This window comes from Aptenodytes patagonicus, chromosome 2 (assembly GCF_965638725.1).
Source record: "Aptenodytes patagonicus chromosome 2, bAptPat1.pri.cur, whole genome shotgun sequence".
In the NCBI taxonomy this organism is placed as follows: Eukaryota; Metazoa; Chordata; class Aves; order Sphenisciformes; family Spheniscidae; genus Aptenodytes; species Aptenodytes patagonicus.
In genome coordinates, this window is record NC_134950.1 from 106842013 (window position 1) to 106864700 (window position 22688).

Genomic DNA, 22688 nt, shown 5'->3' on the forward strand with positions numbered 1-22688 from the left:
TTAAAGATGATAGAGAGTAACCTTGCAGTGACACCAGCCAGCTGTCTCAGCACCCTCAGATGCAGTCTATCTAGTCCCATGGACGTGTATGGGTCAAATTTTCTCAAGTAATTCCCAACTCAACCATCACCTATTACTGGTGGTACTCCTCCTTGAACCCTGTCTCTATGCACAGAGGACTGAGAAATCTTGTTAACAAAGACTTGTGAAAGAAGGCATTCAGTACCTCTGCCTTATCTGTGTCTGCCAACACTAATCACGTGCTGCATTCAGCAACAGTCACACATTTTTCCTTCTTCAGCCTTTAACTAGTGCCATAGCATGTCTTGTTGCCCCGACATCCTCTGCAAGTCTCAACTCCAGTTGAACCTTCTCTTTCCCAATATAACCTTACATGCCTAAATTCCTCTTTTATAACCTTTCCCTGCTTCTACCTTCTCTATACTGCCTTTCTGCATTGAAGCTTGTTCATGACTTCTCTGTTTAGCCAAGCCAGCGTCTTGAAACATTAACATGTTTTCCTGAGGACTGGAATGGACTGTTCTTATGCTTGGAGGAGGATCTGGATAGAGATCTCTGGAGTGGTACAGAGACGAATGCTGCCAGGAACCTTATCATTGTGAAACTTCCCAGAAATAAACTTAAGAAAAAAATGTCAATTAAAGAAAGACAGCCCCACTTATTCCTTGCTACAGTATCTGACAGACTTAATCAAATAATCATGAAAAGGAGATGATATTGAAACTAAGCTTGGAATAATACTTACTAAGAACGCAAAATAATTAGATGTTTGAATCATGTTAGTTGACAAACAAATCTGTAATCCAAGTTTTCTTTTTCAAAGGGCTCACTTAAAGTAGCTGAATTACAAGTTAGCAGAATTCCTTATTCTTAATCAAGCCTTTTTCCTTTACGGGCAGGATCAAGGAGAACACCACCTCCTGTGCCCTTCACCCTAGCCCCTGGGCTGTAGTTACCTTTTACACACGCAAGGCCTCCCTCAGTAGTATCACTGGTGTTCATGTAGATGAGCAGCCAATGGGTAATAGTCTGAGGGTCAAAAAAACCTTGCAATTTCTGCAGCATCCTAGATCTGAGCCCCTAAAAACCAAACCACCTTAGACAGCAAGTCTCATCTGCAGATGAGTGCTTCCATCCCCTGCTGAAGGGAGTCTTTCTCCTGGTGTCACTGTTTACAACCAGTTGATAAGGCCAAGATGGCTCCCTGATGGAGCTTGTTCCTCCTTACCTGTTCTAAGGCCCCAAATCTATTCTGTAAGTGTGTATCCAAAGACGGGCCAAGAAACTTCTTCCTGCTGTCAGGAGTCACAAAATTCCAGTCTCCAAGAAGCATAGCCTCTGGCCATCCTTCTTTCCATGCAATGCATAGTTCAGGCTATTGCCCTTGCAGGTTCTCCATGAAAAGCTCATCCAGCTCCCATTTACACTGAGGCAATGCTTCTATCCTCAGCTTCTTTATCTGACAGTTCAGGAAGCTGACCAGAGCATGACTCCCACAGTTTAAGTGCCACTGACTCAAGGAGAGACACCATCCTTTCACGGCAGACCAAGACTTGGATGGACACATTCTTTCTCAAGAGCTCACTCTGGGTCAAAACCTCCAACATGTCATGAGTGGTTGGCCCAGCCAGTGCCAGAGGCTGTCCTGCTGGACACAATAGGTGCACACAGTCTCAAGCAGTACATCTGCACCTCCTGCTGGCCCTCTCCACAAGAAACAGCTGTGTTAACACCCAAATTCCTGTCTGTGCACCCTAGTCGCTGGCATTCCCTAAGCATTAGTTAAATAGAAATATGGAGCACAAGCCTGCTCTCTTTCCCTGCCGTCCCTGGCAAGCAACTTCAATGTTTTATGGCTCAAACTACCAAGTCTAGGAGGAGGATTTTTTTATTATTATTATTAAATAAATTATCGTGTTAGGATGGTACAGTGTGGTAGTACAGACAAGGCAACAAGTGCATGGCAAATATTTTAGAAAACGTGTTTGGAAAGATGGGAAAAGGCAAATCAATTCAGCCAACTCTGTTCCTTTACAGTCTGTCCTGGTTTTGGCTGGGATGGAGTTAATTTTCTTCCTAGGAGCTGGTACAGCGCTGTGGTTTGGATTTAGGATGAGAATAATGTTGATAACACACCGATGTTTTAGTTGTTGCTAAGTAGTGCTTACACTAGTCAAGGACTTTTCAGGTTCCCATGCTCTACCGACTGAGAAGGCTGGAGGCGCACAAGAAGCTGGGAGGGGGCACAGCCAGGACAGCTGACCCAAACTGGCCAAAGAGATATTCCATACCATGTGATGTCATGCTCAGTATATAAAGCTGGGGGAAGCTGGCAGGGAGGGGCCGCTGCTCAGGGACTGGCTGGGCATTGGTCGGCAGGTGGTGAGCAACTGCATTGTGCATCACTTGCTTTGTATATTTGTATTATTATTATTATTACTAGGATTTTATTCTATTTCAATTATTAAACTTTTTATCTCAACCCACAAGTTTTCCCACTTTTACTCTTCCAGTTCTCTCTCCCATCCCACCGGGGAGGGGGAGGGAGTGAGCGAGCAGCTGTGTGGTGCTCAGTTGCTGACTGAGGTTAAACCACAACAGTCCTTTTTGGCACCCAACGTGGGGCTCGAAGGGTTTGAGATAGTAACAGATTAACTGGAGCATATTAAGGAATTTATATCTGTTAACAGTTGCGGGTCACAATGTTGGTTCCTCTGTTCTCGATATTGATTTGTCTAATCTGCATCGTGCTCGGTTTTTTGCTGTACATGTTAGAGATTGGTGTTGGTTTTTGCAGTTTGCTGTGGTCTGCAGTGATTAGTGATGTTTTGCCTGGGAGATTTGTTATTAAAACACTGGCCTTGAGCTTAATCTGGTATTTCAGCTTTGTACTGAAGCCATTACTGTACTTCGGGTACCACTTCAAGGAGACAATTAGCAATTACAGTCCTTCCTCTGAGAGTTTTTTTACGGAGGAAATACAGAATGGCAGTGTCACTACCTTCTTCTATGATGTTTCCTCCTTCATTACAGTAACTTTTCAGTATCTTGAACATCCTTGGGTAGTTAAGATACTTCTATTGGTATCTCTTGGGAATATTGTTTTGGTTTTGTCTAAGGTTAATAAGCAATTTAAGAATATCATCCAGAGATCTGCCCCAAGGCTGGATAGTTATGAGTGGCAGGGTGTGGGGGATAGCATGGGCAAGTACCTAGGCCAGTGGGCACCTCCACTGTTTTGGAACTTCACCCCTAAGCAAGTGCAGAATCCTGAAAAGTTAGTAGAATATTTGGACAAAGTATGCTGTCACCCCGGCAACTCCAGAGAGACGCAGATCACTGCAACGTGCTGGGGCCTGGCCCATGCCCACCGAGCCCTGTTCAACACTACTCAGTACCCTCAAAGGGAAGAGAAGGTCTCTGGATCTGACGATAAATGACAGGCCCTGCGGCCACTCTGACCCCGGTGACAGGCCCTGTGGCTGAACCAAAGAACCAGCCTGTGCCGGTATCAGTCGCCCCTGTACACAAAAGAAATCTTGGATGCGAAGTCGGCTCGTTTAGTAAGGGAGGAAGAAGCTGCTTCTAAAAGGGAGCCAGAGGAAGAAGTGTACGAGGCAGACTACCCTGGAGAAGGGTCATCATGAGAACAGGAGGAGGAGGGCCGGCAACTGCTCAGGGAGGAAGAAGAGGAAGAATTAATGAAAGAGGCAGTAACCACCCGATCTCTATCCCTGAGTGAGCTGCAAGATACACGAAAAGATTTCAGCCGTCGTCCAGGCGAACACATTGTCACCTGGCTGCTCCGATGCTGGGATAATGGGGCCAGTAGCCTGGAATTAGAAGGTAAAGAAGCCAAGCAGCTGGGATCCCTTTCTAGGGAAGGGGGCATTGACAAAGCAATTGGAAAAGGGACATGATTCCTCAGCCTCTGGAGGCAACTGCTGTCAAGCATGAAGGAAAGGTATCCCTTCAAGGAAGATGTTATGTCACCCAGGCAAGTGGACCACCAATGAGAAGGGTATCCAGTACCTGAGGGAATTAGCTGTGCTGGAGGTGATTTATGATGACCTGAACAATGAACAGCTATCCAAAGATCCAGATGAAGTCAAGGACACACGACCCATGTGGCGGAAGTTTGTAAGGAGCTCCCCATCGTCATATGCCAACTCATTGGCAGTGATGACCTGGAAGGACAGAGAGGGACAAACAGTGGATGAATTGGCTGGCCAACTTCAGCAATACAAAGAAAGTCTCTCTTCCTCCCTCATCTCAGCTGTGGAGAAACTGTCCTGGGAGGTCCAGCAACTCAGAGAGGACAGGTCCTACTCCTCACCTGTATGGACCAGTATCTCGGCTATTAGGAGTCAGCGTTCTTTTGCTCAAGAGAGAGAATATAAAGGGTACACACCACGGGGCACCCTGTGGTTTTACCTGCGTGACAACGGAGAGGACATGAGGAAGTGGGATGGAAAACCTACCTCAGCCCTAGAGGCGCGGGTACGTGAATTGCAAGGAAAAACAATCACAACCACAAAAGCACAATTTTCCAGGAAAATTGCTGCTCCAGTTTCCAGCAGGCAGTTCCCCAGACAGAGTAGAAGGGCTGATGTTACTCCTGATTTTAATGAAGGAACTCCTGACCCGTATTTACAGGAAATGAGAAATGAATACTATGACCAGGACTGGAGGGGCCCTGCCTCCAGCCAGGGGGAGGAAAGGGACAACCGGGTTTACTGGACTGTGTGGATTCGGTGGCCTGGCACATCAGACCCACAGGAGTATAAGGCTCTAGTGGACACCGGTGCACAGTGTACCCTAATGCCATCAAGCCAAACAGGGGCAGAACCCATCTGTATTTCTGGGGTGACAGGGGGATCCCAACAGCTAACTATTGGAAGCCAAAGGGAGCCCAACTGGGAATGAGGGGCAAAAGCACCCCATTGTGACTGGCCCAGAGGCTCCGTGCATCCTGGGCATAGACCACCTCAGGAGAGGGTATTTCAAGGATCCAAAAGGGTACCGGTGGGCTTTTGGTATAGCTGCCTTGGAGATGGAGGAAATTAAACAGCTGTCCACCTTGCCTGGTCTCTCGGAGGATCCTTCTGCTGTGGGGTTGCTGAGGGTCAAAGACCAACAGGTGCCAATCGCTACCACAACGGTGCATCGGTGGCAATATCGCACCAATCAAGACTCCCTGATTCCCATCCATAAGCGGATTCAATGACTGGAGAGCCAAGGAGTCATCGGCAAGACTCGCTCACCCTTTAACAGTCCCGTATGGCCAGTGTGAAAGTCTAATGGAGAGTGGAGACTAACGGTAGACTATCGTGGCCTAAATGAAGTCACGCCACCGCTGAGCGCTGCTGTGCCAGACATGCTAGAACTTCAATACGAACTGGAGTCAAAGGCAGCCAAGTGGTATGCCACAACTGATATTGCTAATGCGTTTTTCTCAATCCCTTTGGCAGCGGAGTGCAGGCCACAGTTTGCTTTCACTTGGAGGGGCGTCCAGTACACCTGGAACCGACTGCCCCAGGGGTGGAAACACAGCCATTGTCCATTTGCCATGGACTGATCCAGACTGCACTGGAACAGGGTGAGGCTCCAGAACACCTGCAATACATTGATGACATCATTGTGTGGGGCAACACAGCAGGAGAAGTTTTTGAAAAAGGGAAGAAAATAGTCCAAATCCTGCTGAAGGCCGGTTTTGCCATAAAGCAAAGTAAAGTCAAGGGACCTGCACAGCAGATCCAGCTTTTAGGAATAAAATGGCAAGATGGACGTCGTCAGATCCCAATGGATGTGATCAACAAAATAACAGCCATATCTCCACCAACTAGCAAAATGGAAACACAAGCTTTTTTAGGTGTTGTGGTTTTTTGGAGAATGCACATTCCAAATTACAGTCTGATTGTAAACCCTCTCTATCAAGTGACCCAGAAGAAGAACGATTTCAAATGGGGCCCCGAGCAGCGACAGGCCTTTGAATAAATTAAAGAGGAGATAGTTCATGCAGTAGCCCTTGGGCCAGTCCGGGCAGGGCAAGATGTAAAACAAGTGCTCCACACAGCAGCCGGGGAGAATGGCCCTACCTGGAGCCTCTGGCAAAAAGCACCAGGGGAGACTCGAGGTCGACCCCTAGGGCTTTGGAGTCCGGGATACAGAGGATCCGAGGCCCGCTACACTCCAACTGAAAAAGAGATATTAGCAGCATATGAAGGGGTTCAAGCTGCTTCGGAAGTGGTTGGTACCGAAGCACAGCTCCTCCTGGCACCCCGACTGCCAGTGCTGGGCTGGATGTTCAGAGGGAGGGTCCCATGTACACATCATGCAACTGATGCCACGTGGAGTAAGTGGGTCGCACTGATCACACAACAGGCTCGAATAAGAAACCCCAGTCGCCCAGATATCTTGGAATTGATTATGCACTGGCCAGAAGACAAAGATTTTGGAGTATTGCCAGAGGAGGAGGTGACGCGTGTTGAGGAGGCTCCAATGTATAATAAAGTACCAGAAAATGAGAAGCAATATGCCCTGTTCACTGATGGGTCCTGTTGTATTGTGGGAAGGCATTGGAGGAGGAAGGCTGCTGTATGGAGTGGTATACGACAAGTCCCAGAAACTGCTGAAGGAGAAGGTGAATTGAGTCAGTTTGCAGAGGTGAAAGCCGTCCAGCTGGCTTTAGACATTGCTGACTGAGAAAAGTGGCCAGTGCTCTATCTCTGTACTGACTCATGGATGGTGGCAAATGCCCTGTGGGGGTGGTTGCAGCAATGGAAGCAGAGCAACTGGCAGCGCAGAGGCAAACGCATCTGGGCTGCCGCATTGTGGCAAGATATTGCTGCCCGGGGGGAGAACCTGGTTGTAAAAGTCTGTCACGTAGATGCTCACGTACCCAAGAGTCGGGCCACTCCAGAACATCAAAACCACCAGCAGGTGGATCAGGCTGCTAAGATTGAAGTGGCTCAGGTGGATCTGGACTGGCAACATCAGGGTGACTTATTTATAGCTCAGTGGGCCCGTGACACCTCAGGCCATCAAGGAAGAGGTGCAACATACAGATGGGCTCATGATCGGGTGGACTTGACCACAGACACTATGGCACAGGTTATCCATGAATGTGAAACATGCGCTGTGATCAAGCAATCCAAGCGGTTCAAGCCTCTCTGGTATGGAGGACGACGGCTGAAATAGAAATATGGGGAGGCCTGGCAGACCGATTATATCACATTCCCACAAACCCGCCAAGGCAAGCGCCGGATGGCTGGAAACACATCCCGTGCCCCATGCCACTGCCCGGAACGCTATCCTGGGCCTTGAAAAGCAAGTCCTGTGGTGACATGGCACCCCAGAAAGAATTGAGTCAGACAACGGGACTCATTTCCGAAACAACCTCATAGACATCTGGGCCAAAGAGCACGGCATTGAGTGGGCGTATCACATCCACCATCATGCACCAGCCTCTGGGATAATCGAACGATACAATGGACTGTTAAAGACTACACTGAGAGCAATGGGTGGCGGGACATTCAAACATTGGGACACACATTTAGCCAAGGCCACCTGGTTAGTCAACACGAGGGGATCTGCTAATCGAGCTGTCCCTGCCCAGTCAAAACTTTTATGTACTGTAGACGGGGATAAAGTCCTTGTAGCGCACATACAGAATATGCTGGGAAAGACAGTCTGGGTTATTCCTGCCTTGGGCAAAGGCAAACCCATCCATGGGATTGCTTTTGCTCAAGGACCTGGGTGCACTTGGTGGATAATGCAGAAGGATGGGGAAGTCCGATGTGTACTTCAAGGGGATTTGATTTTGGGTGAGAATAGCTAATGATCTGAACTATATGATACTAATTGTTACATAATATTATATGCCATACTAATGTTATTACAATAAGAATCACCCAGATTAATGAAGAATGAACTTCAATGAAACCGAGCAAAGCACAGTGATGATGGAACCAGAACTGACTTCAACATGAAACAATCCAACACCACATACCATCCCCATCTTTCCTGCCCTGAAAGATTATTATGACAGATGGAGCCCAAAGTCATGGGCTAAATGAACTCAATGTCCATTTTAGAGGGATGGCCCACAGACTAAGGGAATGATATCTGTGTGTATATGTATCAAGAAACAGGAAAAGGGGTGGTGATTAATGGAAACGTATTGGAAAGTGGGGGACCTAGGCATGATGTAGATGGTACAGAATAAGGGGTGGATACTGTCCTGGTTTCAGCTGGGATTGAGTTAATTTTCTTCCTAGGAGCTGGTACAGCGCTGTGGTTTGGATTTAGGATGAGAATAATGTTGATAACACACCGATGTTTTAGTTGTTGCTAAGTAGTGCTTACACTAGTCAAGGACTTTTCAGGTTCCCATGCTCTACCGACTGAGAAGGCTGGAGGCGCACAAGAAGCTGGGAGGGGGCACAGCCAAACTGGCCAAAGAAACATTCCATACCATGTGACGTCATGCTCAGTACATAAACTGGGGGAAGCTGGCGGGGGGGGCCGCTGCTCAGGGACTGGCTGGGCATCGGTCGGCGGGTGGTGAGCAATTGTATTGTGCATCACTTGCTTTGTATATTCGTATTATTATTATTACTAGGATTTTATTCTATTTCAATTATTAAACTTTTTATCTCAACCCACGAGTTTTCTCACTTTTACTCTTCCAGTTCTCTCTCCCATCCCACCGGGGAGGGAGTGAGCGAGCGGCTGTGTGGTGCTCAGTTGCTGACTGGGGTTAAACCACAACACAGTCACCTCCCATGTATGTAAACTTTCATGCTACAAATTTTATGTTTAAGACAAGGGGGTAAGTATCAAATAATACATTCCAAAATGGACTCAACAAAGACAAAGCATTTGAATCGTGCTGCACAAAATGGTTAAGTTACAGAGCACGAAAATCAGTAGAAAAATAGTAGACAGCCCCTTCAGTCAGTTTCCTGGCCTATATCAAAGGGTCATTCAGAAAATAATGCTACCAGCCTGATGTGAGGTAACTAAGACAGCTCCTTGTAGAACAATTTGAGGGGCGCCAGTCTTGCTTTAGACTTGTTCTAGACCTCTCACCACAAAGACTCTGAATATTCTGATTATCTGAGTAGAAAGAGATCATCCAGATGAGGCAAGATCAGAATATCTTACAAAAACCACAGAAAACCCTACACAATAATTAGAACCAATATAACAGAAATGGGATGAAATTTGACAGTAAAAAGCTCAAGGCCCTTCATGAACAGCTAACAGGAATTCACATGATAAACTGGGAACTTTAAACCAATGAAGTTTGGTTTGAAGAAAGAATTGGACAGATTATTCCAAATACCCTCTCAATGCAGCTACTAAACCTGCCAATTAAATTTGTTTATATACAGGAATGGGTATCTTTCTCTTACTTACCCATAAGTTTTAACACAATTTTTGAGACTGAGTGCTATACTTTTGTTTATAATACCATGTACAGTTTTGCTTACCTGTATTCAAAGAGATAAACTTATGCTGGAAGGGCTGCAAGAATAATTATACGAATTGAGAGAATATCTTATGCAAAGAGACTACAAGACTTTTCCTTGTTTGGCCTAACAATAGGAAAGCTGAAAGGGGATTTGGTTGCACTCTATAAATATATCAGGGAGGAAGAAGTGCAATTTAAACTACAAGTTTTGTTAGTACAATCACAGATAAATATAAACTTAATCATAACCAGGTTTAGTGCTTGAATAGCCCCAAAGTGGGTAACGAAGACAAGAAAAGGGAGCAGGTATGATGTAAGGACACAATTTTGATATAAAAAATTAATTTAATTTAATATAAAAATTGTGTATACGTGTATATATGCTTTACTGGTATAAAATTTTTTATGTATATAAATTTATATAAATACACACACACAAAACTGTACAACATACTATCCAAAGGTACTGGAAAAATATTTTCCAAGCTTGAATTTAGCACAAACAGCTCTTTGTTATTACCTTATGAACAGAGTAAGTAAGCAGTTTTTGCTGGATTCACAAAGCCATATATCATAATAAGTATCTCAGATGCTTGGCTAAGAAACAAGAACTGGCAGGAATAAAGAACAGTACTAACATCTTGTTCTTCTTTTTAAATTCCCCAAAACTTGGAAACACACAAGATCCAGAAACTGGGTAAAATACCTTCACCCCTCCCATTTCCTAACATACTTATCACTTCTTGACCAAATCCTGACCTCAGATTTGTATCTCTATTTCTCTTCAACTTCAGCAGAACCTGTTTTCCACTATGAAAGAGGACTACAGCTTTAAACCTTTAAGTTCTCATTTAAATAACAATAATATTACATCTCATGATTCACACATAGTATTCACACAGAAAATCATTTGCTTATAACCCTAATCTTCCTATGTCATTGTCTAAAGGCATGATTTTAACTCTGAGGGATAAACCAAATTTAAAACAACTTACCTGTTCACAGACATCACGGCACATTAAGTTGTCCTTTGCATGGTAACAACAAGACAAGCCTATGGAAAAGCAGGGGGAGGGAGAAAGATATTTAAAAGACTTGAAGCACTTAACTATCACTTCTGAACAGAAGCAACCACTTGGGGGCCTATCAGGACGATTTGTCTGGTCCACAGATGACTCTCAGAAATTTTTCCTTCCCAGAAGGCAAAAAAGATGAGAAATTTTTGTTCCGAAGTTGACGCAGATCTGTTCATCGAGTCTCACAGAATTACTGCTGAACACTCACTGCCACCAAAAGGAGATCTCACTCCCCTTCCTTCTGCTTTTAGCCACATTTCTGCTGCTTAACTTGCACTAACTTGGCACCTGCCAAATACCTTCATAAGGCAATTCAATTTATTAACCCAGGAGAAATAAAAAAAAAGACTAGAATAATAAAATGTGAACAAAAATCCCACCAAAAAACTCCATAGAGACTATATGCCTTTGTAAATTGAATAGTCTCACAGAATCTGAAAAGTGCAAGAACCAGTTAGAACAGGTGGAAAAAGAAATCAGAGCAGGAACCCCTTTTCACACAGAGGTGAACACAGCTGCTCATTGAACTCTGGTTTCTTAAAAACTTGGAACAGAGCTATAAGCTGTTCCACTAGTGATGGATGATTAAGAGTGGTTTTGCAAGACTAGATGTAAGTCATAAAGCAAACACAGATATGAACACATCAACAGGAAAACAAATGAGACTGAAGCACTGAGAAGTCATGAAACACCAAGATTTAAAGCATCCTTTTTAACATTATACTTTGTTGTGCTTTGTCCCCCTACCATCCAAATATTTCCTTCATTCGGTGTTAAGCTCGGCCAATATAAAATGAATCGCACAACTCCTTGATATTCATTTTCATCCTCACTGCCTGGTGTTTGGAACAGTGTATTAGAAAACAGACAGAGATTTCCTTCAAAGCTTTTACTTCCACGCACATCTTCACACACAGGATCATTTAATGATTACAGATTTCTGCTCAACTGTATCTGAACTACATATCACACCGATACAACATAGAAGCAATACTGTACAATGATACCACACAGATAAAGTTGTATTTCACAAGACCTAGTTACTAAATAGATTTTGACCGAACCAATAAGAGGGATCTTGGGCATGAATTCCTTGATAATTTCACAGCTTACAAGTGTTTTCATCTGAAAGCTTACAGCTGTTACAAGAAGATAGCCAATTTAAAAAAAAAAACCAAAAGAATCCACCACCACCAAAACCAAAATTCTCCAATATTGAAATGACATTAAAAAAGAAAAGAAAATTTCAGCCTGAAAATGTTGAGGAACTGGGGGAGGGCGGGGAGTGGAAATCACTGAAAAGGTTTTCTGAAACAGTCACAATTTAAAACGGCTACTACAGGATTGAGCTATATTTTAATGCAGAAATCTATCATTCCTGAAGAGGAAAGACGTGAAACCAAAGTAGGACTTGTAACTGGTGAATGTTTTCATTAATAATTAGAAATAACACAGCAAAATGCCTGTAATAAATTAGGACAGCATCAAAATCCTGCTTACAATACGATGAAATGAAAGAATGAAATTGTACAATTGATTTTAATGTTTTTTGCCAATTTTCTACCATCGCAGAAAAGGACTGAGATATGACACAAATGGCGTAAAAATCTTTCCGATTTGAGGGCTACACATGGGATCCTGCAGGTTTTCCTGCACTATGTTCAGTAAGCCGATCTGTGCCAAGAATCAACTTCATCATTAGCAGGCTCCACCATGTTCAAACTTCAGTTATTATTTCACTTAACTGAAAAGCTTTGCTTTACACTTTATTAGTCCTGTTATAAAGCCATGGTATTAGAAATATATAACAATAAAAACCATTAACTTTGAAGAACAGACAGTTTTTCTTAAGGCAAGAGTTGCACTTATTTTCAGAAACGTTTCTAAATTTCAGTGCCCATGCAATCAGTCTGCAAGCAAATTAACACAGCGCTGGAGAAAACATTCAGGTTCACAATGAAAAGATATCCAGCAAATTAATTGTCAAAATCCAACCAAACGTACTTAAACATAGGCTTTACTTACAAACAGAAATACTGGCTACTCAATCATGTTTTTGTTGTTTTGTTTCACCGTGAGTCCTAGAAATTTTTCATTATATAAATTTTTATTGCGAGTAACTGCTACATTTAAGAGACCCAAGAATTCACAGTTCCCAACCTATAAAGAAAATTTACATTGGCTTAGGTGACAATGCATATGTTTAACTGCGTATGTCACTATGATTTGAGTTCATTAATATCTTAGGCAACATTTTATTAAACGCTCCTTCACATAGATTATTGAATACTCTGTGGTCTTTTATCCATTAGTTTTCAGTGGCTGTCAACCGTCCTATGAGGGTTAACACACATCCAGGATAGTTCTCCTTCTCAATCACTTCCACTGCTGAGTTTCAAGTCTTATCAATTATACCAAAGAGTGTTACAATGAAATAACAATATACTAAACTTTATGGTCATTTAATTCCTTTTATACAAAATCGTAATCAATTGATGGTATCTTGAATTAGCAGCGAATTAAACTGGCCCAGAGTGATCTTTAGTGCTTAAGTCAGAAATAGAAGGTATTAACAATATCCATTCCAAACACAATTCCTCAGTTCTCTTTCCAGTTAACCTCTTCTGAAATGTCTTATGACATCTCTTTCAGTCAGTCCCTTACCTTCTCATTTCCACTTTTTCTAGTTTTACTAAAAAATTTCCAAGTTTCATTTCAAAATTTTATTCACGTCCAACTATGAAGTATCTACACTTCCTTCTTTGATAATACCTGCTATCTCAGCAATATGAGTAGGTTTACCAAGGGAAAGTTGGGCTAGAGTATGTCGTATTTCATTCCACTAGCTTTTTACAGCCAACTTTAATGCGGGAAACTATCTTATCACTACCCTTCTCTCTATTAAACATCTTGCCTTTACTTTTTTAAAAATTCAGTATCTTGTTCAATACCATTCTTCTTACTGAAAATGTCAGCAAAACCACAAGGAATACAAGCCCTGGAATACAAGGGCTGTTCTGACATTTCATATGGCAATCCACAAGTCAGGTTTTACCCATCTGGAGCAAGACACCAGGTCTTCTCTGTTTCAAACCACAATCTTGGGAATTTACCTATTGCCAGCACGACAGCCGAAGACACAAATCCTGGCCCCGAGTCATGTAACTCGGTGGGGTAAAAGAAGGGGTCTGTCCCCATCACACTGCCAGGCGGGATGTGGGAAAGACGGCCGTACCCCTGCATCCCACTCCTCGCTACCTCAGCTATTTAAGCCCCCTCTCTCCGGCTGCCGGCCTTCGCACCAGGGTTTCAGGCGGGCGCTTTCCACGGGTAGGCGGGGGGTGGGGGCGGGGGCGGACACCGAGACAGCAGCAGCGGGAAGACGACCGACACCAGGAAGGCGACGCTGCCCCTTCCTGGCAGCGTCCCGCGGGCACCCGCCGCCGACCCTCACCTGCTGCGGCCCCGCACCCACCGGCCTCCCGCTCCCGCGGGGCAGGTGCGGACGACAGCGGGTGCCGGGGTGCCGTCCCCCCTCTCCCCCGGCTGCAGACAGCCCGCCCCCGGCTGCGGCGAGACAGGAGGGACCCACGGCGCCGGGCCGCGCTCCATCCCCGCCGGCGACGCCACCGCCCCAAGGCTTCGGCACCCCGCGGACGGCCTCGCCCCTGCGCCATGTTGTTGAAGAGGGACCCGCGGAGCCGCCTCCCCTGCTCCGCGGCTCGCTACTCACCGGCCGCCCCGGGGAAGAGCAGCAGAGCCGCCGCCAGGCAGAGCAGGGCCCAGGGCCACCGAGCGGCCGCTACCGCCATGGCCCGGTCGCGAACCCGCAGTGCCCTGACGCGCCGAGCGTCCGCCGCGCGGCTCCGCCTCGCGACCCCCGCCCGCCAGACGGACGGGCTCTGACGCGGGCAGCGCCCCCTCCCCCCGCGCCCGCTCCCAGCCCCGCTCTGCCTCCCACCACCCCCATTGGCTGCGGCTCCCCCGCCAGGCCCCGCCCCCTCCGCCCGGCCGCCGCGGACATTCCAGCGGGCGAGAGCCGTCGCCGCGGGGAGCTGCGTCCCGCGCCGCCGGCCGCCCCGCCCCGGCCCCGCCCCGCCCCGCCCGGCGGGGAGAGGCGGCGGACAGAAGAGGGCGGGGCCCGCAGCAGAGCGGTGTCCGGCGGTGGCCCTGCGCCTGCCGCCGCCGCGCTCGCTCTTCTTCGGCCCGGGTCGGGCTGCCCGCGGGCACCGGTTCTGCGGTGCCTGTGCCGACCTTCGCCGCCGCCCACACAGGTACCCCGCTGCCTTCCTTTACCCCCTCGGCCCGTGGAGCGGCAAGGGCGCGCCCGGAGGGAGGGCTCGGGCGGGTATGGCTTAAAAGAGGGCTAAGGAGAGAAGAAACACTATTTAGGAGAAAGCTTTTTGTGAAGGAGGCAGAGACCTCTCTTACGTAATAATTGCATTATTAATATATTTCTACACATTACTTCTAGAGTACTGCTTGTAAGCCTATCGTATAACACTGTTTTCTGCTTGAAACTACTTTGTGTGTCCAGTGACCGCGGGGGGAGAAATGAACCGAAGAGCACAGAGCGTAGGTTACTGAATGGGAATGACACCTGAGGCTGGGAGGACATCCCCCCAGGTACAGAGATGAGGAGGCCGTCATGGCTGCAACGCGTTGATTCATCATCGGCTCTTGCCGCTGTGTCAAGCGCTTGCTCCGGGTCGAGCTACCAGAAGCGCTCAGGCAGGTATTGACACGGTTTGAGCCCACCGTGCAGCTGGGGGTGGCTTGTGTCCAGGTTGAAGGTGGCAGGCGGGGAAGCTGTCTCAGCTTCCCAGTGACAGTGTACCTTCTCGCGGCCTGTGCAGCAGCCGTGCAGTTCCTGTCGTTCGCTCACGTTGTTGCCCGTGATGGGCTTCAGTTTGGGAAGGGAACCTGGAACGCTCCGCTGGCCTGCTACCGCTTTTGCTCTTCTCTAACCTTTCATTCAGGTTGTGTGGCGTTTGTCAGTTCCCTGTGCCTATGCGGCAGCCTGGGTCAGTGGCGAGATGTTCCTGTCCCTGGCAGCAGGAAGGCAATCTAACTGCGGAGATTCAGTCCACGGTGTAGACAATTGGAAAAAGAGTCTGTAACTGAAGAAACCTCTGTACAGTAGGGCTACCGCTGCAGTCTCTTTTCCCTGTAGAGATCAAATTATCCCATCTTTTTTAGAATTCAAGAGAAATTAAATGTAAGCTATCCAACGAAGTCAGAGCAAACTGAAGTTACTGCTCATTTCGTAGCTAGTAACTATTTTGCCTCAAAGTCTGGCCATTCCAAGGTGAATGGATCCCCTTCTGACAGCTCCAGACTTCTTGGATGAGCAAACTTAGCTTGCCATTATTGGGTTTTCTGGCAATAGTAAAAGAGGAAAAAATTTAAGAACCGAGAACAGTTCGGTGTCCCACAAACTGCTTACATCCTTTTTCTGATCTGTCATCCCAATGAATTCCTTCTCCAAAGACAGTCTGGCAAGCTACCAAGCTATTAATGACTCCATGGTCTTCTACAGCCTGGAGAATCTGTAGGAACCCACTGCTCTTTAATTCCAGTGTCAAATTCATAAATGGTCCAGAAAAAAACCCAAGGCAGTACAGGAAAACACTCCAATGAGATGAAAAAGTTCTCTATCTTGTCTATCTGCCTATACACCAGTATAGAGTGATTAAATTGTACTACTTCTTTATGGAGCAAAGCCATAAGAAATAACAGTACATTTCGTTGTATTTTAATTTGAAGTCTTAATAAATTGAGGTTGTTGCTGTAATTGTGAATTCAAGAAACTGAAAAGTGGCAAATGTAACCTGATTATAAAAAAACCTTTTCACACCAGAAATGATGCTTACATGTAAGTGGGCTTACATGTCAGTGAAATAGCTGGGCTTTTCCCCCAAAACCCAAGGTTAACTTTTTTGTTAATTTTCTGCCTACTATTCGGGACTTAAAATTCATCATGGGCCCACGAGGTGGCAGCAGATCCAAAAGCAAAATTAGCCAGATAGTTAGCCGAATTTGCTGGCTGGTTTCGTTTCTCTGAAAATACAAGGGGCCTGAACCGATTAGATGCATTTTCCCCACTTATGCTAAGTGGTTTAATTTGGCTCGATTTTAGGTGAGGGTGAACTGCTGTGCAGTCTGCTTCCCCTGAATGCCATTTATGTGCGAAGCCATCAACAATAATTTACCCCACAAGTGAACAGGCAGAGAAAAGATGCCACTATGTCTGGTAATTTAAAGGCTCTGCATTGTCACTCCAAGTCACCGCTTCAGTTCCAGAAGAAATAACTGAGACCACTGAAAGTATTTCCTTCACTTTAAAGGTGCAAACTGAACTTTGAAATAATATAAGCTTTTAAAATTTGGCTTTCAGTAAGGACAGTATAAGTTGTAACCTAATTGTTCTAGAAAGCAAAGACTTTTGTTCCTTGGGAGTTTGGATGTTGAATCTGCAGACTACTGTTTTCCTGTTAAACCATGAATACCAGCCTCTTTAAAACAGAACCCATTTGAAATTGATTCCTACCCAATATTTAACAATGAGAAGTGGAATATTGGGGCTTGAAATAATTAAATGCTTCAGTGTAAAGCAGTTTGCTACAAATATACTGGCAGCATACTTTTTAAATCTGGTGGTAAGACAGAAACCCTTCTGCAAATGTCTTGTTTTTTGCTGTTTTTGCTGTTTTCCTGTTAACTGCTAAGGGAGAAGGAATACTTTATGCTGTGTTTCTTGTTACTTAGATATAATAAAATCTGCTCATTCAGCTACATTTTTTTGTATTACCTTGAATAGTTAGTTCATTATATTTTGTTCTGAGCAGTGTTTGATCCTGCTTCCTTATCCTAAAAATTGCTGAAACGTTAAAAGGTTTGAACGTTACTCCGTATTTTATGTTGAAGTCTCCCTCAGCAATAGGTGAAGATTCTGACGTAGTCATGGTCTGAATTACTGGTCCAAACACACATTTTACTGAAAGAGATCTGACCTGATCAGGATCCCTTCAGAAAGTAAAATGATGCCACATTTTTCTTAAATCCAGAGAACCATATTGTCCATGTGGCATATCTCTATACGTTTCAGCAGAATACTCTCTGGAATGAAAATATACTGTCCTATATTTGAATTTAACATACTGTTATATCTGGTTTGAGATGTACATACATTCTGTGCACCATAAAATTGGCTTCCCAACCTTTTAAGAACTTCAAGAACGAATATACAGAGCTACCCCTCTCAATACAGTACTTTATCAGACAAAAGGCTATTTTCACTTTGTATACCTTCTGTTTCTGTTTTTATCTCATTACTGGAAGCCAGTAGCACTTTCCTTCTTGGTAATTTCTAAAACTATTGTATTTTAGCTATGAATATTAAAAAAAAAAATTGCTTTGCTGTAATTCTTAGGATATCTACACCTTACAACTGGAAAGTCTACAACATTTGCAGACTTACCCTAATTAGCATTAATTTGTCTAATCTGTGTATCAACAACTAGATACCTGCATGATAAGCTAGTGCCAGATTTCTAGCGCATGTTGAATAGCTTTCCTGTGCTGAGGCTTGTTCTGTTTCATCTCTCTCTTGGAAAGAGGCAGGGCTTTACAGATGCCTCAAATACATCTGTGTGCGAACTGGTGGGAATTGTGGGACCAGTTGTGGGACTGTCCCTAACAAGCTGCTAGCTAGTAAGTGAGGCTGTTGCCTGTTTCTTCAAGGCTGAGGATGGATTGCCATAACAAAGCCTCTTTCAAAGAGATTTTGTTCTTAAACAGGCAAACCTTTTTGTTCAGGCAAACCTTAGCTACTTTATTTTTTCTCCGTTAGATCTCAGGCAGCATTTTGCAGCTGACTTTCCAAATAATGAATAAGAAAGATGAATTTATTTTCAAATTACTTCACTTTTTTTAAAAGCAGAATGTGAGGGGTTTTTATAACAATTATATCAAAAGGTAAAACACAAGTAGAAAAGCAAGGTTTGGTGGCTGCTATTACACACATCAGAAGCAGCGTGCAGTTACACTGATAAAGTTGTATATAAAGCAACACAGATGTGAAATTAAAGCCAATAAAGATGTACATTAATGGTAAATAGAATGTCTGCAGTTAATTTTAAGCAAGTTGAACATGTGGTGCATATTAGAGTTCATAAAATCTTGCTATAGGCAAATAATTAATGTTGCATACATCAAGTCTGGAAGGATAGCCAACTGAAAGTGATTAAATGTGGAGTATATAATTAATTACAATTTGCTACGAAGGTAATAAAGAAGTAAATAAGATTCTGTCGCCATCATCAGTGAGCATAAGTTAAGAAAATATTTTATAGTTTTGGAGAGGAATTTGAAATAGATCTCATGTTTGCTGAAAGAGGCAGTTTTTATGTTCATAAAAGGTACCATAAAAAATCTGGCTCTGCTTTACATTGTGTAACTTTTCTCAACAGAGCAAATGACCTGAAACTGAAGTCACCTGTCATTCTAAATTTTAAAGCCCTGAAATCAGTTATGGGATTAGAGCCATGTCTGCTTCTCTTCAAATGAGAATGCTGAGTGAAATAAAATACACTTCTTGGTAACAGAGCTTATGAAATGGATAACTTAAAAACAGGTTGTGGACTGATGGAAGCATCAAGACCAGTCATTCTCTTTGACATAGAAAAACTGTGTCAGTAAAGCCTAGTTACCACGTCCTTCCATGTTAAAGAAGGTGATGCTAAAAACAATGCCTAAAAAAAAAGGCACCAAGATACATTTTTACATTTATGGTATTTGGTCAGATGCTTTGTACTCTCTATACTGTGTTGTATGCTCTATAGTCTTTGTACTGTATACTCTTTATAATGGAGTTACGTATTAATGTAACTATCAATTTGCTGCCTTCAAGACTACTATACGTAGGCCAGGGTTGCTAGCGAGTGTGTGGAGTACCTTCACGTAAAAGGCTCTCTAATGGGACAGAAGATCATTTCAACTTGATTTCTGGAGTAATATTAAGGGAGTGATAGAAGAAAAAAAATTTTTTCAGTTTGAGAAATTGGAAATGAGGGAAACTATACTGGCAGATTCTGGAGTTTGGGGAGTAGAAAATTGATCCCTTCAAAATGTGGAAAAAGAGTATTTCAAATGGAATTGTTCAGTCCCGTCGAATCCTTCAACCATCCTAATGATCTAGATCCGAATCTAAACTCAAGTGTGTAAATATAAAGTCTGCCACATAGTAGAGACGGGCCGTGCTTGTGGCAGATGAAATCCTATCTTCTTTCTGGCCTTGGCTCACCATCCAAGAGGACAAACAACAGCATTTAGCAAAGTGATGACACATCTATGTCTTTGAATACAGCTAAAATGGATATTCATTTTGCTTTTCAACTCAGGCTTCAGTATCAGCAGTGCATCTGCCAGTGTACCGTAAGCATTGGAGACAGAAAAGGATGTGTTGAAGAACACTGAGAATGCCATATGGAAGTTCTTCTGTGGATTATCCCACTGAATCATCGAGTCATGTATAGGATTAGTTACTTCTCCAGATGGTGTTTAAGGACGAAATTGCTGCTGGAATATTTTCCAAAGGTTATTTTTATGTTTTGCTGCACTATGGAATTGTGTTAAAAATTACATCATAACTTGCACCTACAGTGAGATATTTTAAAGCACCCAAAGAGCTTTATACGTTTTCCTCCACGTTTTAGCAATTATAATACTCTCTCAATTAGTAATCTTTGAAGAACTGTGTGGAATTCATTCACTGCTATACATACATTTCCGTATGAACACAGTCTGTAAGCTTTGCAAAAGTGGGTATGGGCAGTATGAAATCATTTACGCTGCTAATTGACGATTATGCAGTTGCTTCTATTTTCAGACAGAAAAAAAATCAATGTAGACTGGCAGATAAAATAAAAAAGAAAGGGGAAGGTATAAAATTCCATTTTTTGCAACCAGTTTGTGTCACGCTATTTAAATTGGTTTTAGTTAAACTCGCTAAAACTAATCAGTTTTAGCTAAAATAAAATTATTTTATTCTTGCTATTCCATACGTTAGCTAGCAAGTTCTGTCAAGATGACATTATAATTATGTGAATTACAGATCAATGCCTATTCCCATTTGTACCTACACTTGAATGACATGAGTGAATTAGGGTAGAATTTTGCTAGTCTGCATTATCCTGAATACTTCTCAAAATACCTTAATAAAAATGTCAAAAGGTACTTTATTTATTCTAACTTCTGTAACTTTTTGTAATAAAAATATATGTGCATAATTTACACATTAGGTTTAACAGCGATGGAAGTTATTAGAGAGCTCTGATGTCTTTGCTAGGAAAGGAAAAGCCACACGCGTCTGAGAAGAACGGAGAGAGGGAGTCACGGTTTTTGGCGAGAACAAGGAGTAGTGCACTGGGGCAAGGCAGCGGGGCTAGGTAGAGCGAGTGCTGCCCGCAGGCTCCTCGCTTGCTGTGAGCTGGCTGAGGTTATCCTGCGGCCAAGGGCCATGCACAGCCCAGCCCAGCCCGCACCTGCTCAGGCACACTGCGGTGTGGGTCACTGGGTCCTCCATGTGCAGCAGTCCTCTCCTCACCATCACTACACAGGGACACGAGGATCAAATGAAACTTCTTCTGTTAGGCAGCTTTAAATAATATACACTACAGCAAAATAACGTGTTAAGTTTGAGATCGTATACAATAGGTCTGAATTCAGATCCTAAAGAATAATTTTAAAGCTCCCCCACCATATATTCAAAAATTCATACCTAAATTCTTACTGTCTTTGATAAATAAGACTGGAAAAAAAAACCACCTTACTTTCCCCTTTAATGCTCATATTTACTTTTCTCGGGTAGTGAAACTAAACCAGACCTTAAAAATCACTAAGCACCTGATCTCTCTCATAACTGATACCCAAATTATATGTATATGTACACAAAGCACAGCAAGATCCAAGTAAAATTTAGTGACCTAAATCAAGACTGAAGATAGATACATAAAAATAAAATTGAAATTGGAAAAAATACATTGACTACTTGGAAGCATGTAAACATCGTATACACTTCATGCTTCAGCTTGCTGGGTTCCTTCGGCACCTGCTTCTTCCTGAATCCTCAGGTGTCCTGGTGGATTGCCATCCTCCAAATCTCAGCTCCTCCAGCGGAACAGAGGCAGGATGTGGGTATCGACATCTAAGACAAAACCTACGAGCCCCTCACCTTTCTGGGTTGCCTACACTCTTCTCGGGGAAAGCCTGAGAATAAATAAACTTTTAAAAATGTAATGAAGTCCTACGCATAGTGTCTTAAAAGGAGAAAATGAAGAAGTAGCTTGGTTTAAAAATGTTCTTACTAGTGCCCAATAGGTAAGTCAAGTAATACTTCAGTAATGTCACAAATTAAATAAGTTATGTCCTTTATACGTACCTATATACCTTACATGCACTACTAACTAATTATGTTTTAACTCAGTAAATAGCAAATAAGGAAGACACAATAATGAGATGAAAGCTGGGGAAGGGGGAACTGTCGGTGTACTTCATCAAGCTGCATTTTATTATACATCATGCGCGTTTAGAGGTGCAAAAATATTTTCAAAAACAGAACCAAAATTTTATCTTTAAAATACTTACGGGGTCTGAAAGTCATCTGGTGTGGTTTTTGCTGTTCTTTACATCCTAACTTTGAAGATATGAGAAAAATAGTGGAACACAATCCTAAAATGGTACTTTAAATCCGTCTGCAATTCCTAAAGAAAAAGCTATTTTTAAATTAGTTTACTTATTTATTCAACAACTATGACTACACCTATCCAGCAATAGTAAGAACAACAAATTGCTAAGCCAACAACTGAAATTAAATTAACATCATAACTATAGCGTTAGTAACAGAAGGGAAGTCTGCAAAATGCCAATATGGTCATTTTGCTGAAAGCTGAGGAAAACATTAAAAAAAATTAAAAAATCTCATGAGAACAACACGTCAGGGATCTGCAGAATGCGGCAGCCCAACAGCGGCAAGGCTGCTGCAGCTCCATGCCCCGGGGTCCCACCAGTCGCAGGGCTGAACACCTCTTCCCAGCGGGCACGGGCAGGGGCAC

The 22688-nt window shown here is 43.7% G+C and overlaps 1 protein-coding gene across 1 annotated transcript in view; it reads right to left on the bottom strand.

Annotated features, from left to right (window-relative positions):
• RECK (reversion inducing cysteine rich protein with kazal motifs) overlaps positions 1–14387 on the bottom strand; it is a 74015-nt gene extending 59628 nt beyond the window's left edge. The window contains 2 exon segments of the mRNA XM_076330679.1: positions 10495–10553; positions 14309–14387. Of these exon segments, the coding sequence (XP_076186794.1) occupies positions 10495–10553; positions 14309–14387 (138 nt within the window).
• Between the last annotated feature and the right edge of the window lie 8301 nt (positions 14388–22688).